At 40.3% G+C, this 15,849-nt stretch overlaps 1 protein-coding gene across 2 annotated transcripts in view; it reads right to left on the bottom strand.

Annotated features, from left to right (window-relative positions):
- Positions 1-15,849, bottom strand: part of ZNF652 (zinc finger protein 652) — a 320,040-nt gene that overhangs the window by 277,845 nt on the left and 26,346 nt on the right. The window contains exons 2-3 of one of the 2 annotated variants that reach the window (XM_053700175.1): positions 12,005-13,136; positions 147-227 (exon numbers count right to left, since the gene is read on the bottom strand). In XM_053700175.1, the coding sequence (XP_053556150.1) occupies positions 147-227; positions 12,005-12,964 (1,041 nt within the window). In that variant the 5' untranslated portion in view covers positions 12,965-13,136. The remainder of the gene's footprint in view (positions 1-146; positions 228-12,004; positions 13,137-15,849) is intronic. The other variant, XM_053700180.1, reaches the window with a different exon arrangement.

The following is a 15,849-nucleotide window of genomic DNA, read 5'->3' as shown; positions in this document are numbered from 1 at the left end:
CCTTTAAAAACACTAGTCCTAAGAATAAAATGTTGAAACTTTTATTTTGCGTATAAAAAATAAATAAAAACACACCCATATTTTAGAAGGGCTTAAATGCAAGACTCTATATTGAAACAGTAGCAGTATTTGTTTTAACTACTTACCAAAGGCCGGTGATCAAAATCTTCTTTACTGCTGTCACTCAACTGAAATCCAGAACTCATAAGAAGTGAGAACTCATCTCCCTGAGAGAGAAACGAGAATGAGGCGAAGCTTTATGCGCTTGTATGAAAAGGGAGCCATTTTTATTTTACATAAGCCTGTCTGATAATGGCAGAGGGCTGTGGTTCTAATAAAAAGCTTTGCACATGGATATTTTATAAGTACTATTGCTGTGCTGCAAAATCCAACTTGAGCAGGTGAGCAGGGAGAGATAATGGATTTACAGTTCTTAAGAGATGAATTTCAGTAAGAAGTCTGCGGTAAGAAAGATTGTAAATATCAACTTATATTACATTATTAAGAAAGACAGCAATTTGTTGTTAGTGTAGTCTTGCATCTAAGCCCTGAAGAAAAAATGGGTGATATTTTAAACAGGTAATTGGAGTTCGTAATCTTTAGTCCTAGAATGGAATTAAACCTTACTTTAAGAGGACATGAAAAGCTCCACTCTCCTATTAAATATAATAATATGAAAGACAGCCAATAAACAGGTTAAAAGAGCAATTAAATGTAGATGGAAACTAGTAGGAGAGAGAGTTATGTCCAGTTTGTGCCAAAGTATTAATAGTCACTGGCTGATAGGGACAACTCCCATAGTTATACTGGTTGAATAGGGGGGACACCTCCATTACCTCAAAAAGAAAAGGTCTTCATTTGCATATGAAAATCAGACAAAATATTTTCTGAAGTACCCACTTTCAGAATTAACAAAAGAAAATTGAACCTTTAGAACCTTTAAGAGCAAGTTTATTACAATTCCACTTTCCACATTACAATACACACTTTCATATACCTAGTCAGGGTATTGACAAAGTTTGGCTTAACGCAGAAGACAGAACACAGAGGAAGCAAGAAACACATTACACAAGTGGTTCCAGTGTAAAGATATTAGATATGTGCATTAGTGCACTTTGTGACCCAACGAATCAGGAAGAAAGCAGCCACAAGCCTCAATTAGCTCGTTTCTGAGACAGATTTACTTTTGTGAAAGTGCAGCACATTGAGATCTGTGCAAATCCAGATCTCAGTGTGTGTTGTACTTTCACAAGAGTAAACCCGGCTTCCTGATTCATTAGATATTTGCATGTGTGCATTTTGTGACCTAATAGATAAATGCAGAATATTAGAAACATTAGGAGCCAGATGTAAAATTCTAGAAGCTGAAGCCCTGTAAATAACAATGTCTGGGGCTGCACAAAAATAACACAGATAAATACTAAGTTGCTAATGTAGTAATAAAATCTAGAATATATAAGAACCAATAAAAAAAAAAAAATAAAGTTGAGTAACTGCTGAATCTGTAAGACATGGCCAGTGAGCTTACCCCTGAACCAAACAAAAAGTACAGAGGGATTAAGGAAAATTAGTACTTAGCAGGACAAAACCAAGCACACAACTTGGCTCCAATATGAATTTGCTGGTATGACATGAACTTGAAAATATGCATACTTTTGGTACAATAAATACTGACTTCTGGGATTTGGTTTAAAATACCAGAGTTCAAACTACCATCCGCTGTTTGATTTATTTATAATCAACACACGGCATGGTAAATTACCTAAATTTGTGCTATGAAGTTGGCCTCAATATATCTGCCTTCAGAAGTATTCTCATGTGACATGAGCAAACAGGACTTGACATTAAGGCCCATTCAGAAAATAAGCATATCCCATATTACCCCAGAATACTCAATCTCCACCCATATTCCTTCCTTATTCACTCAGTGCAAGTAAACCCTTTCCTTTGAGTATAAAAAAAAGTCTGCCACTTGAGACACTACATATATAGTCATTAGAATGATAACAACTGACAATAACTGTCTTACATGATCAATATTAAAACTCACAGCCCCAATAAATGTGTTTATAGCTTTGAAGTCTACAATTTGATGGAAAATTACATTCTTTTTAAGTTCTTTACTACCACAAGTAGATTTGAGTATAAACCTATTTCACAATACATTTTTTTAAATACAGCTTAGTATATGATAGAGATATAGAGGGCGTAAAAACAGAATTTATGCTTACCTGATAAATTACTTTCTCCAACGGTGTGTCCGGTCCACGGCGTCATCCTTACTTGTGGGATATTCTCTTCCCCAACAGGAAATGGCAAAGAGCCCAGCAAAGCTGGTCACATGATCCCTCCTAGGCTCCGCCTACCCCAGTCATTCGACCGACGTTAAGGAGGAATATTTGCATAGGAGAAACCATATGTTACCGTGGTGACTGTAGTTAAAGAAAATAAATTATCAGACCTGATTAAAAAAACCAGGGCGGGCCGTGGACCGGACACACCGTTGGAGAAAGTAATTTATCAGGTAAGCATAAATTCTGTTTTCTCCAACATAGGTGTGTCCGGTCCACGGCGTCATCCTTACTTGTGGGAACCAATACCAAAGCTTTAGGACACGGATGAAGGGAGGGAGCAAATCAGGTCACCTAAATGGAAGGCACCACGGCTTGCAAAACCTTTCTCCCAAAAAATAGCCTCAGAAGAAGCAAAAGTATCAAATTTGTAAAATTTAGAAAAAGTGTGCAGTGAAGACCAAGTCGCTGCCTTACATATCTGATCAACAGAAGCCTCGTTCTTGAAGGCCCATGTGGAAGCCACAGCCCTAGTGGAGTGAGCTGTGATTCTTTCAGGAGGCTGCCGTCCGGCAGTCTCATAAGCCAATCGGATAATGCTTTTAATCCAGAAGGAGAGAGAGGTAGAAGTTGCTTTTTTGACCTCTCCGTTTACCAGAATAAACAACAAACAAAGACGAAGTTTGTCTGAAATCCTTAGTAGCTGCTAAGTAAAATTTGAGAGCACGAACTACATCCAAGTTGTGCAACAAACGTTCCTTCTTTGAAACTGGATTAGGACACAAAGAAGGCACAACTATCTCCTGGTTAATGTTTTTGTTAGAAACAACTTTTGGAAGAAAACCAGGTTTAGTACGCAAAACCACCTTATCTGCATGGAACACCAGATAAGGAGAAGAACACTGCAGAGCAGATAATTCTGAAACTCTTCTAGCAGAAGAAATTGCAACCAAAAACAAAACTTTCCAAGATAATAACTTAATATCAACGGAATGTAAGGGTTCAAACGGAACCCCCTGAAGAACTGAAAGAACTAGGTTGAGACTCCAAGGAGGAGTCAAAATTTTGTAAACAGGCTTGATTCTAACCAGAGCCTGAACAAAGGCTAGAACATCTGGCACAGCTGCCAGCTTTTTGTGAAGTAACACAGACAAGGCAGAAATCTGTCCCATCAAGGAACTTGCAGATAATCCTTTTTCCAATCCTTCTCGAAGGAAGGATAGACTCTTAGGAATCTTAACCTTGTCCCAAGGGAATCCTGCAGATTCACACCAACAGATATACCAAATTATGTGGTAATTTTTCTGGTTACAGGCTTTCAGGCCTGAACAAGAGTATTAATAACAGAATCTGAGAACCCTCGCTTTGATAAGATCAAGCGTTCAATCTCCAAGCAGTCAGCTGGAGTGGGTCGAACGGACCTAGAACAAGAAGGTCTCGTCTCAAAGGTAGCTTCCATGGTGGAGCCGATGACATATTCACCAGATCTGCATACCAAGTCCTGCGTGGCCACGCAGGAGCTATCAAAATCACCGACGCCCTCTCCTGATTGATCCTGGCTACCAGCCTGGGGATGAGAGGAAACGGCGGGAACACATAAGCTAGTTTGAAGGTCCAAGGTGCTACTAGTGCATCCACTAGAGCCGCCTTGGGATCCCTGGATCTGTACCCGTAGTAAGGAACTCTGAAGTTCTGACGAGAGGCCATCAGATCCATGTCTGGAATGCCCCACGGTTGAGTGACTTGGGCAAAGATTTCCGGATGGAGTTCCCACTCCCCCGGATGCAATGTCTGACGACTCAGAAAATCCGCTTCCCAATTTTCCACTCCTGGGATGTGGATAGCAGACAGGTGGCAGGAGTGAGACTCCGCCCATAGAATGATTTTGGTCACTTCTTCCATCGCTAGGGAACTCCTTGTTCCCCCCTGATGGTTGATGTATGAACTTGGCCCTCGCTAGCTGAGGCCAAGCTTTGAGAGCATTGAATATCGCTCTCAGTTCCAGAATATTTATCGGTAGAAGAGATTCTACCCGAGACCAAAGACCCTGAGCTTTCAGGGATCCCCAGACCGCGCCCCAGCCCATCAGACTGGCGTCGGTCGTGACAATGACCCACTCTGGTCTGCGGAAGGTCATCCCTTGTGACAGGTTGTCCAGGGACAGCCACCAACGGAATGAGTCTCTGGTCCTCTGATTTACTTGTATCTTCGGAGACAAGTCTGAATAGTCCCCATTCCACTGACTGAGCATGAACAGTTGTAATGGTCTTAGATGAATGCGCACAAAAGGAACTATGTCCATTGCCGCTACCATCAAACCTATCACTTCCATGCACTGCGCTATGGAAGGAAGAGGAACGGAATGAAGTATCCGACAAGAGTCTAGAAGTTTTGTTTTTCTGGCTTCTGTCAGAAAAATCCTCATTTCTAAGGAGTCTATTATAGTTCCCAAGAAGGGAACCCTCGTTGACGGAGATAGAGAACTCTTTTCCACGTTCACTTTCCATCCGTGAGATCGGAGAAAGGCCAGGACAATGTCCGTGTGAGCCTTTACTTGAGGAAGGGACGACGCTCGAATCAGAATGTCGTCCAAGTAAGGTACTACAGCAATGCCCCTTGGTCTTAGCACCGCCAGAAGGGACCCTAGTACCTATGAGAAAATCCTAGGAGCAGTGGCTAATCCGAAAGAAAACGCCACGAACTGGAAATGCTTGTCCAGGAATGCAAACCTTAGGAACCGATGATGTTCCTTGTGGATAGGAATATGTAGATACGCATCCTTGAAATCCACCTTGGTCATGAATTGACCTTCCTGGATGGAAGGAAGAAGTGTTCGAATGGTTTCCATCTTGAACGATGGAACCTTGAGAAACTTGTTCAAGATCTTGAGATCTAAGATTAGTCTGAACGTTCCCTCTTTTTTGGGAACTATGAACAGATTGGAGTAGAACCCCATCCCTTGTTCTCCTAATGGAACAGGATGAATCACTCCCATTTTTAGCAGGTCTTCTACCCAATGTAAGAATGCCTGTCTTCTTATGTGGTCTGAAGACAACTGAGACCTGTGGAACCTCCCCCTTGGAGGAAGCCCCTTGAACTCCAGAGAATAACCTTGGGAGACTATTTCTAGCGCCCAAGGATCCAGAACATCTCTTGCCCAAGCCTGAGCGAAGAGAGAGAGTCTGCCCCCCACCAGATCCGGTCCCGGATCGGGGGCCCGCATTTCATGCTGTCTTGGTAGCAGTGGCAGGTTTCCTGGCCTGCTTTCCTTTGTTCCAGCCTTGCATAGGTCTCCAGGCTGGATTGGCTTGAGAAGTATTACCTTCCTGCTTAGAGGACGTAGCCCTTGGGGCTGATCCGTTTCTGCGAAAGGGACGAAACTTAGGTTTATTTTTGGTCTTGAAAAGACCTATCCTGAGGAAGGGCGTGGCCCTTGCCCCCAGTGATATCAGAGATAATCTCTTTCAAGTCAGGGCCAAAGAGTGTTTTCCCCTTGAAAGGAATGTCAAGCAATTTGTTCTTGGAAGACGCATCCGCTGCCCAAGATTTTAACCAAAGCGCTCTGCGCCACAATAGCAAACCCAGAATTTTTTCGCCGCTAACCTAGCCAATTGCAAGGTGGCGTCTAGGGTGAAAGAATTAGCCAATTTAAGAGCACGAATTCTGTCCATAATCTCCTCATAAGAAGAAGAATTACTAATAATCGCCTTTCCTAGCTCATCAAACTAGAAACATGCGGCTGCAGTGACAGGGACAATGCATGCAATTGGTTGTAGAAGGGAACCTTGCTGAACAAACATCTTTTTTTAGCAGACCTTCTCATTTTTTATCCATAGGATCTTGGAAAGCACAACTATCTTCTATAGGTATAGTGGCGCGCTTGTGTAGAGTAGAAACCGCCCCCTCGACCTTGGGGACTGTCTGCCATCAGTCCTTTCTGGGGTCGACTATAGGAAAACAATTTTTTAAATATGGGGGGAGGTACTAAAGGTATACCGGGCCTGTCCCATTCTTTACTAACAATGTACGCCACCCGCTTGGATATAGGAAAAGCTTCGGGGGGCCCCGGGGCCTCTAAGAACTTTTCCATTTTACATAGTGGTTCTGGAATGACCAGATAATCACAATCATCCAAATTGGATAACACCTCCTTAAGCAGAGCGCGGAGATGTTCCAACTTAAATTTAAAAGTAATCACATCAGGTTCAGCTTGTTGAGAAATGTTTCCTGAATCTGAAATTTCTCCCTCAGACAAAACCTCCCTGGCCCCCTCAGACTGGTGTAGGGGCCCTTCAGAAACCATATCATCAGCGTTCTCATGCTCTACAGAATTTACTAAAACAGAGCAGTCGCGCTTTCGCTGATAAGTGGGCATATTGGCTAAAATGTTTTTGATAGAATTATCCATTACAGCCGTTAAATGTTGCATAGTAAGGAGTATTGGCGCACTAGATGTACTAGGGGCCTCCTGTATGGGCAAGACTGGTGTAGACGAAGGAGGGGATGATGCAGTACCATGCTTACTCCCCTCACTTGAGGAATCATCTTGGGCATCATTTTTACTAAAAAAATTTTATGACATAAAATACATATAGTTAAATGAGAAGGAACCTTGGTTTCCCCACAGTCAGAACACAATCTATCTGGTAGTTCAGACATGTTAAACAGGCATAAACTTGATAACAAAGCACAAAAAACGTTTTAAAATAAAACCGTTACTGTCACTTTAAATTTTAAACTAAACACACTTTATTACTGCAATTGCGAAAAAGTATGAAGGAATTGTTCAAAATTCACCAAAATTTCACCACAGTGTCTTAAAGCCTTAAAAGTATTGCACACCAAATTTGGAAGCTTTAACCCTTAAAATAACGGAACCGGAGCCGTTTTTATATTTAACCCCTTTACAGTCCCTGGAATCTGCTTTGCTGAGACCCAACCAAGCCCAAAGGGGAATACGATACCAAATGATGCCTTCAGAAAGACTTTTCTATGTATCAGAGCTCCACACACATGCAGCTGCATGCCATGCTGTCCTCAAAAACAAGTGCGCCATACCGGCGCGAAAATGAGGCTCTGACTATGATTAGGGAAAGCCCCTAAAGAATAAGGTGTCTAAAACAGTGCCTGCCGATATAATCATATCAAAATACCCAGAATAAATGATTCCTCAAGGCTAAATATGTGTTAATAATGAATCGATTTAGCCCAGAAAAAGTCTACAGTCTTAATAAGCCCTTGTGAAGCCCTTATTTACTATCTTAATAAACATGGCTTACCGGATCCCATAGGGAAAATGACAGCTTCCAGCATTACATCGTCTTGTTAGAATGTGTCATACCTCAAGCAGTAAGAGACTGCACACTGTTCCCCCAACTGAAGTTAATTGCTCTCAACAGTCCTGTGTGGAACAGCCATGGATTTTAGTTACGGTGCTAAAATCATTTTCCTCATACAAACAGAAATCTTCATCTCTTTTCTGTTTCTGAGTAAATAGTACATACCAGCACTATTTTAAAATAACAAACTCTTGATTGAATAATAAAAACTACAGTTAAACACTAAAAAACTCTAAGCCATCTCCGTGGAGATGTTGCCTGTACAACGGCAAAGAGAATGACTGGAGTAGGCGGAGCCTAGGAGGGATCATGTGACCAGCTTTGCTGGGCTCTTTGCCATTTCCTGTTGGGGAAGAGAATATCCCACAAGTAAGGATGACGCCGTGGACCGGACACACCTATGTTGGAGAAATAGTGGAAGGCATTGATCCCGGGCTCCCAAAGTTTTTCTGTTGGCACCAAACTTTTGGGATTGGTCTACATGACTATATAGAATTCCTTTATGGACATCTAGCTTCAGCAACTTGCTGATTAATATGAGTAGCTCTTATGTTTCAGATGAATTGCAAGCTCCTGAAAACAAAATTTCAATGGGAATTTTTTTCTCTCAAGAATGTTTCATACCTAATCATTCCAGAAGTTCCAAAGTACAAAAAAGAAAAGCTTCAGTAGGTTTAATACCAAAGTTGAATGCTATGTGACATGTTTTAACCATATTTGTGGGACATTGTTGTGAGCTCTTCTCTAAGTTCCTCTGAGAATTCTCTTTCTCGAAACAAACAGATACTATAGTAAGTATTCATATGAGCAAGAAATTGCAGGTTTATTTAAAGTGAACAATATCTCTAGTCTGCAACCTTGTTGTGCAAATAGCCCAGGTGAGATAAGTAAGCATTTAGTAGGGTATATTTTTTGCATCCCAATATGTAATATACATGTGGATTATGGTGACTATATCAGGATTTGGGGCTGTATTTGCTGGAAAGGTAAAAAGTCAAAGACATGTATGACCTCATATGTACTACTGCACCACAAATGAAAGCACACTAGATTGCAACTATATGTATCCTCTGGCTTGACCTCCTCCCAAATCTGCTTAAAGGGACACAACATTAAACTTCAATGATTCAGACAGAGCATCAATATTAAACAACTTTCCAATTTACTTCCATTAACAAAATGCGCACAGCCTTTTTTTATTTACACTTTTTGAGTCACCAGTTCCTACTGAGCATGTGCAAGAATTCATAGACTATACGTATATGCATTTGCGATAGGCTGATAACTGTCACATGATACAGGGGGAGTGGAAATAGACATAGCTGAAATTTGTCAGAAAAAAAAAAAATCTACTACTCATTTGACGTTCAGACTAAGTGCTATTGCATTGTCTTTTTTATCATGCATTTGTTTATTATGCAAATCTACTGTATTTACTGGACCTTTAACAAAGCAACTTTCACAGAAATATATTATATTAATTAAATTGGACAGTAACCACCTTGTAATTACAAGACATTTCTGTTGTGTTGCTACAGAATAAAAAAAAATTTAAACAAATTAACATCCTTTTTAATGCAATTATTTTTCAAAAGCCTAGGTCTACTAACCAAGTGCCTTTTTTGAACTTGATACTGCAGACAACAAAGCCATCTATGGTCACAATGTTAGTAAAAAATGCAATGTTTTGCAGTTGTAATCAGTTAAAGTTAGGGAAATATATGTAGCAGTTAGCCTTGATAGGTCAGTGGAGGGCATTTAATGTTCTGAGAATTAGAAAATCCACAAATTTCATAGTTAAATTACAGAAAAATGTGGCAAAATAATCAAAGTTGTTTTATTACGCATAACTAAACATTTTATCTAAAAAAAAAAAAAGTTGTTTACTGCCCCTTTAAGTTGTTTGGTCATACTTGTGACAAAAAGTCACAAATTTTGATGTGGTAAATTATGCCTTGTACAATGCCTATGAAAAGGCAGACCATACTGATTTGTCTCTAGGCACTTACACTTGGAGGTCTGTCTACTATCTCAGGGTGTGGAAATAAAAAAAATAAAAAAATCTACTTGTCCATTGGACTAAAGTGGTAGCTCAATCTATTTGTCCATCGTGACAATCTACTTATCCCGACATGCTATATAAAGCATGACAGTTGGTGAACTGTGGGAAGTATAGTGGTGGGTCAGCGTGTTACTGGGGTGCTGCTCATAATGCCCTGGGTTGATGTAGTGTAGCTGTTTTTATTTACAAACTTTGGTTCACAGGGTATAATTTTATCCTAAAGACAGGGGACAACAAATCTGTATAAAATGTAGGAGCCAGTAAGAATATTTAGTAGTCAGACATACTTTTATGAGCCAGACAGTGTTATTTGTATGTGTGGATATATTGTATAATATATATATATATATATATATATATATATATATATATATATATATATATATATATATATATATATATATACACACACTTTTCAGTCATCATGATAATTTGACTTTTATTAATAATAAAATATGATATGTAAAAATAAATAATCACAATGCAACTGTTTGTTCTGAGTTCTATAAATGAAGGTATGAATGTTAGCTGCAAATTAGGTGTGATACCTAGGGAGGGCTGTGCAAATGTAATTGTGAGAACCCCAGACAAGAGTAATGATTAAATCACAGGCAGTACAATGCTGGGGTGAACATTAAATTCATATACAATTTACACACACACATGTGGTAAAGGCAAATTTACCCTTGGTGGCTGCGCATCTTCTTAGCATAAGGAGTCTGATCTACAGCAAGGAGGAGCAGTCAGTCAGCTATGCCTACACAACCCTCACCATTTTCCCCTGCCACAAGCAAAACTTCAGTATGTAGGTGGCTCCTCGGCACACAATTTTTCCGCTTCCTATACTAGTGCTCCCTGCTGGAGCTCCTTGCTGGATGACAATACTGGGACACTATCATTCACAAAGCGGTCTGCAGGCGGTTCCTCCGCACACACTCAGGCTATCCTTGCATTCCCTATACAGGCGCACCCAGCTGGATCCCGCAGCTGTTTGCTAAATGACAATACTAGTATGTAGTTTAGGGCGAGGAGGCCCGATAATAGGTGATGGACAGCATTGCCTGCTTGCCCATAAAACTATTTTTTTTAAAACAATACTGCCTGTCTGGTGCCCAGAACTTAATATCCCGGGCATCTGGTGATACAATGTCAGTATGTGCTAGATGTCACACACCTATAAGATTTGAAAGTGAAACTGTTCTCACTTTGTCAGAACTAGAAACTATCATTGTGATAAACACACAATAAAATACTTATTCAAGTTAAAACTTGAAACATGAGAATCCAAAATGGTTCCCTGTTTCCAAGAAGTTATGAAATAAAAATCCCAGTAAGAAGTGGCTGAACTAAAGGGGGTTTAAAAGAATTCCTTATGGTTTACAAACGCAAACACTTTTGGTATGATGCGCTAAAGGTTTCTGGTCTGTCAAGATCATCAACAAGGTCTCTTCAGTACAGTGAGGTCCCTCAAAGAATTTCAGAAAAGCAAATTTTAGCTTGAGAGCTGTTTATTTCGCTATGCGGGGTTCTGGATGGAAAGCCACAAACGTTATAATACTGTGCTAAAAAAGCCCCAAAGTTTTCGTACGATTTCTCTCCATGTCAGCAAGTTTTTGATCACCAGGCCCTTTGCATGAGATTTGAGCAAAGGGTTATTGTATAGGAAATTCATAGAGGCAAAGCCAGCATATTGATAATGGACAATTCTAGTTACATTGAGACTGCACACAAACACAGCATATGTATGATAGACTGAATTTTCATTACATGCCAACCAATAAAAAAGGGATATGGCTGCTTACAAAAAATTTAAAAAAAAATACACAGCAGGAGTATTACTGTTTACTGCTTATACTTTCTGTACATTAGCTTCTGTGAGCAGTCTTACAATGTCTTGTTAGCAACACTAATAAGGAAAGGAAGGTGTGCTGGTATACAAAATAAGGGGAAAATAAAATGCATTCAAATATTAGATATTAATTATAGTAAAGAACACAGATACTTTGTCCACTTAATAAAAAAAAAAACCCAGGTACAGATTAAAAAAAAAAACATATTGATTTATAAATGTGTCATCCTTATTTATTTGCTCACTCAACCTTTACCTTCCTTAGTATTAATAAAAAAAATACAAAATAAAGTTTATAATCAACTCCAAAACTAATACTAATCTGTTTTATAGCTTTTGTACACCGTGTAATGTTTTGTTTTGCAGATTAACAATTATATTTTTACTATAAAGCCTATTACAGTGTGTCTGACAAGGGCTACAGGTGTGTACAGTGAAAGGGGTTCTGTGTGACAGCTCATACCTGTATGTTCTTCTCACAGTCTGTCTGCAGATGAAGAGATAACTCACTCTCAAGAACAAATTTCTTGCCACACTTGTCACATATCTGCATGCGCCGATGTGTAACATTCATATGCTTTTCTAGGTACCAACGAGTGTTGAATACGCGTGGACATTTATCACAAGTAAGTGTCTCCTTCTCCTCCCCTTTGCTCTTGTCACCAAGGGACTTTGATTCCTTTGGAGTTTTTTTCTTCTTTTTTGGAGCTTCACCGCTCTTCCCCTGCTCATTTATGCTGTTTGCTAGCGATGAGCAATCACCGGTCACTTCTTCAGAGTTCTCAATTTTTTGGTCCTGGTTTTCAAGTAGCATATTGGACTGGCCATCTGTAGGGACAGGGTTGTTCTCCTCATCCTCATGGCTGTCATCCTGATCATCCTCTCCAGAGTCTCCACCCTCATCATCGCTGCTGGTCTTTATAGGCACCCCTTTGTCACCCTTGGATACATTTAAGGTTTGGTTGTTGAGATTGACCTCAACAATTATCTGTTCACGTTTGTAATTCACTTCTTCCTCATCTTCTTCTTCCTCATCATCATCATCATCTTCGTCTTCATCGTCGTCATCGTCATCCTCCTCTGATTCTCCAGAATTCTGTCTCTCACCTTTTACTGCTCGAACTTCATTGACTGGCTTGTTGTCCATAAAGAATGACTGTTGATCAGTCTCAAGGAGATGTGGCTTTACTATTTTTGGGTCCATTAGAACAGAGTATGGTCCTCCAGCCTCTCTTTTAAAAGTCTTGTTAGAAAGGTCAATCTCTTGAGTTACACTATGATAAAAGGGTGGTGGAAGAGTCCCACGACATGGATCTTCAATCATCATCCCAGAAACATCTGTAGTGCGCCCATCAAGAAGTTTTTGGCAGGGGTTGTTTGCCTGCCCCATTGGATCTTGTTGCATATTTGAAGGACGCAACATTTTTGAACAATCAAACTCTTTGTAAGATTTTTGGAGAAAGTCTGTAGGAACGTGCTTTTCAGTGTGGAGGGCAATGTGGATGTTGAAGGTTCACATAGAAACAAAGTTTTCTTGTTAAGCAATCAGTTAATCCAACTGTGCCCATAAAAGCTTGGTTTTTGCACATTCTTAACTGTAAAACATAAAAAAAAAGAAAAAAAAAATTGTTAGATATCATCATCATCCCCACTCTTCCCAACATAAAATAATACATAAAATAATTCTTAGTAGCTCTACAGACATTGAAGTGAATCTTAATCTATATTAAACTCCATTTACACTATCAGCCTCTCTTTTCATGAAATTCATTTTTGGATTAGTGCTACAGAGTCTGCAGAGTAAAAAACTTGGGTTTAATGCAGAAACAATTATTTTAAAGAGACTACGGGAAAAAGAAAAACATTAAAAGGGTACTAAAGCTGGTTTGTCTCAAATATGGCAATCTTTGTTGGGTTTGACACTGTACACCAATAAACCTCTGGGAGTCTCTTACCAGCCAGTGAGCTTCTACACTATGAATCAGATGTGTACAGACATACAATTCATAATTTCAAAATCAAAATAAACAGCTTTATCTTTTTATTTAAACAAAAATAATAATTGCGCTCTTCTAAATGCATGATAAAAAAAATTGTTGAGTTTGATGTGTTTTAAAACATTTTAAATTAACAAAAAATGAAGATAAATCATACTTGCTAGCGTTTTCCCCAGGACCTACTAAATTGGCACACCACCTGGCTGATTTTACTGACCAACAAGCTATAATTTAAGCCAGTGTTCAAGGGGGGGAAAAAAAAAAATAACATAATTTATGCTTACCTGATAAATTTATTTCTCTTGTAGTGTATCCAGTCCACGGATCATCCATTACTTGTGGGATATTCTCCTTCCCAACAGGAAGTTGCAAGAGGATCACCCACAGCAGAGCTGCTATATAGCTCCTCCCCTCACTACCATATCCAATCATTCGACCGAAACAAGACAAGAAAGGAGAAACCATAGGGTGCAGTGGTGACTGTAGTTTAATTAAAATTTAGACCTGCCTTAAAAAGGACAGGGCGGGCCGTGGACTGGATACACTACAAGAGAAATAAATTTATCAGGTAAGCATAAATTATGTTTTCTCTTGTTAAGTGTATCCAGTCCACGGATCATCCATTACTTGTGGGATACCAATACCAAAGCTAAAGTACACGGATGATGGGAGGGACAAGGCAGGAACTTAAACGGAAGGAACCACTGCCTGTAGAACCTTTCTCCCAAAAACAGCCTCCGAAGAAGCAAAAGTGTCAAATTTGTAAAATTTTGAAAAGGTGTGAAGCGAAGACCAAGTCGCAGCCTTGCAAATCTGTTCAACAGAGGCCTCATTTTTAAAGGCCCAGGTGGAAGCCACAGCTCTAGTAGAATGAGCTGTAATCCTTTCAGGGGGCTGCTGTCCAGCAGTCTCATAGGCTAAGCGTATTATGCTCCGAAGCCAAAAGGAGAGAGAGGTTGCTGAAGCTTTTTGACCTCTCCTCTGTCCAGAGTAAACGACAAACAGGGCAGATGTTTGCCGAAAATCTTTAGTAGCCTGTAAGTAAAACTTCAAGGCACGGACTACGTCCAGATTATGCAAAAGACGTTCCTTCTTTGAAGAAGGATTAGGACACAATGATGGAACAACAATCTCTTGATTGATATTCCTGTTAGAAACCACCTTAGGTAAAATCCCAGGTTTGGTACGCAGAACTACCTTGTCTGAATGAAAAATCAGATAAGGAGAATCACAATGTAAGGCAGATAACTCAGAGACTCTTCGAGCCGAGGAAATAGCCATCAAAAACAGAACTTTCCAAGATAAAAGTTTAATATCAATGGAATCAGGGGTTCAAACAGAACTCCCTGAAGAACTTTAAGAGCCAAGTTTAAGCTCCACGGGGGAGCAACAGTTTTAAACACAGGCTTAATCCTAACCAAAGCCTGACAAAATGCCTGGACGTCTGGAACTTCTGCCAGACGCTTGTGCAAAAGGACAGAGCAGAGATCTGTCCTTTTAAAGAACTAGCTGATAAGCCTTTGTCCAAACCCTCTTGGAGAAAGGACAATATCCTAGGAATCATAACCTAGTAACTCTTGGATTCACACCAATAAAGATATTTACGCCATATCTTATGGTAGATTTTCCTGGTGACAGGCTTCCGAGCCTGTATTAAGGTATCAATGACTGACTCGGAGAAGCCACGCCTTGATAGAATCAAGCATTCAATCTCCATGCAGTCTCAGAGAAAGTAGATTTGGATGATTGAAAGGACCTTGTATTAGAAGGTCCTGCCTCAGAGGCAGAGTCCATGGTGGAAGAGATGACATGTCCACTAGGTCTGCATACCAGGTCCTGCGTGGCCACGCAGGCGCTATCAGAACCACCGATGCTCTCTCCTGTTTGATTTTGGCAATCAATCAAACGAGGGAGCAGAGGAAACGGTGGAAACACATAGGCCAGGTTGAACAACCAAGGAGCTGCTAAAGCATCTATCAGCGTTGCTCCCGGGTCCCTGGACCTGGATCCGTAACAAGGAAGCTTGGCGTTCTGGCGAGACGCCATGAGATCCAGTTCTGGTTTGCCCCAACGATGGACCAGTTGAGCAAACACCTCCGGATGGAGTTCCCACTCCCCCGGATGAAAAGTCTGACGACTTAGAAAATCCGCCTCCCAGTTCTCTACGCCTGGGATCTGGATCGCTGACAGGTGGCAAGAGTGAGACTCTGCCCAGCGAATTATCTTTGAGACTTCTAACATCGCTAGGGAACTCCTGGTTCCCCCTTGATGGTTGATGTAAAGCCACAGTCGTGATGTTGTCCGACTGAAA

This window comes from Bombina bombina, chromosome 1 (genome assembly GCF_027579735.1).
Source record: "Bombina bombina isolate aBomBom1 chromosome 1, aBomBom1.pri, whole genome shotgun sequence".
In the NCBI taxonomy this organism is placed as follows: Eukaryota; Metazoa; Chordata; class Amphibia; order Anura; family Bombinatoridae; genus Bombina; species Bombina bombina.
This window is presented reverse-complemented; position numbering and strand designations above follow the sequence as displayed.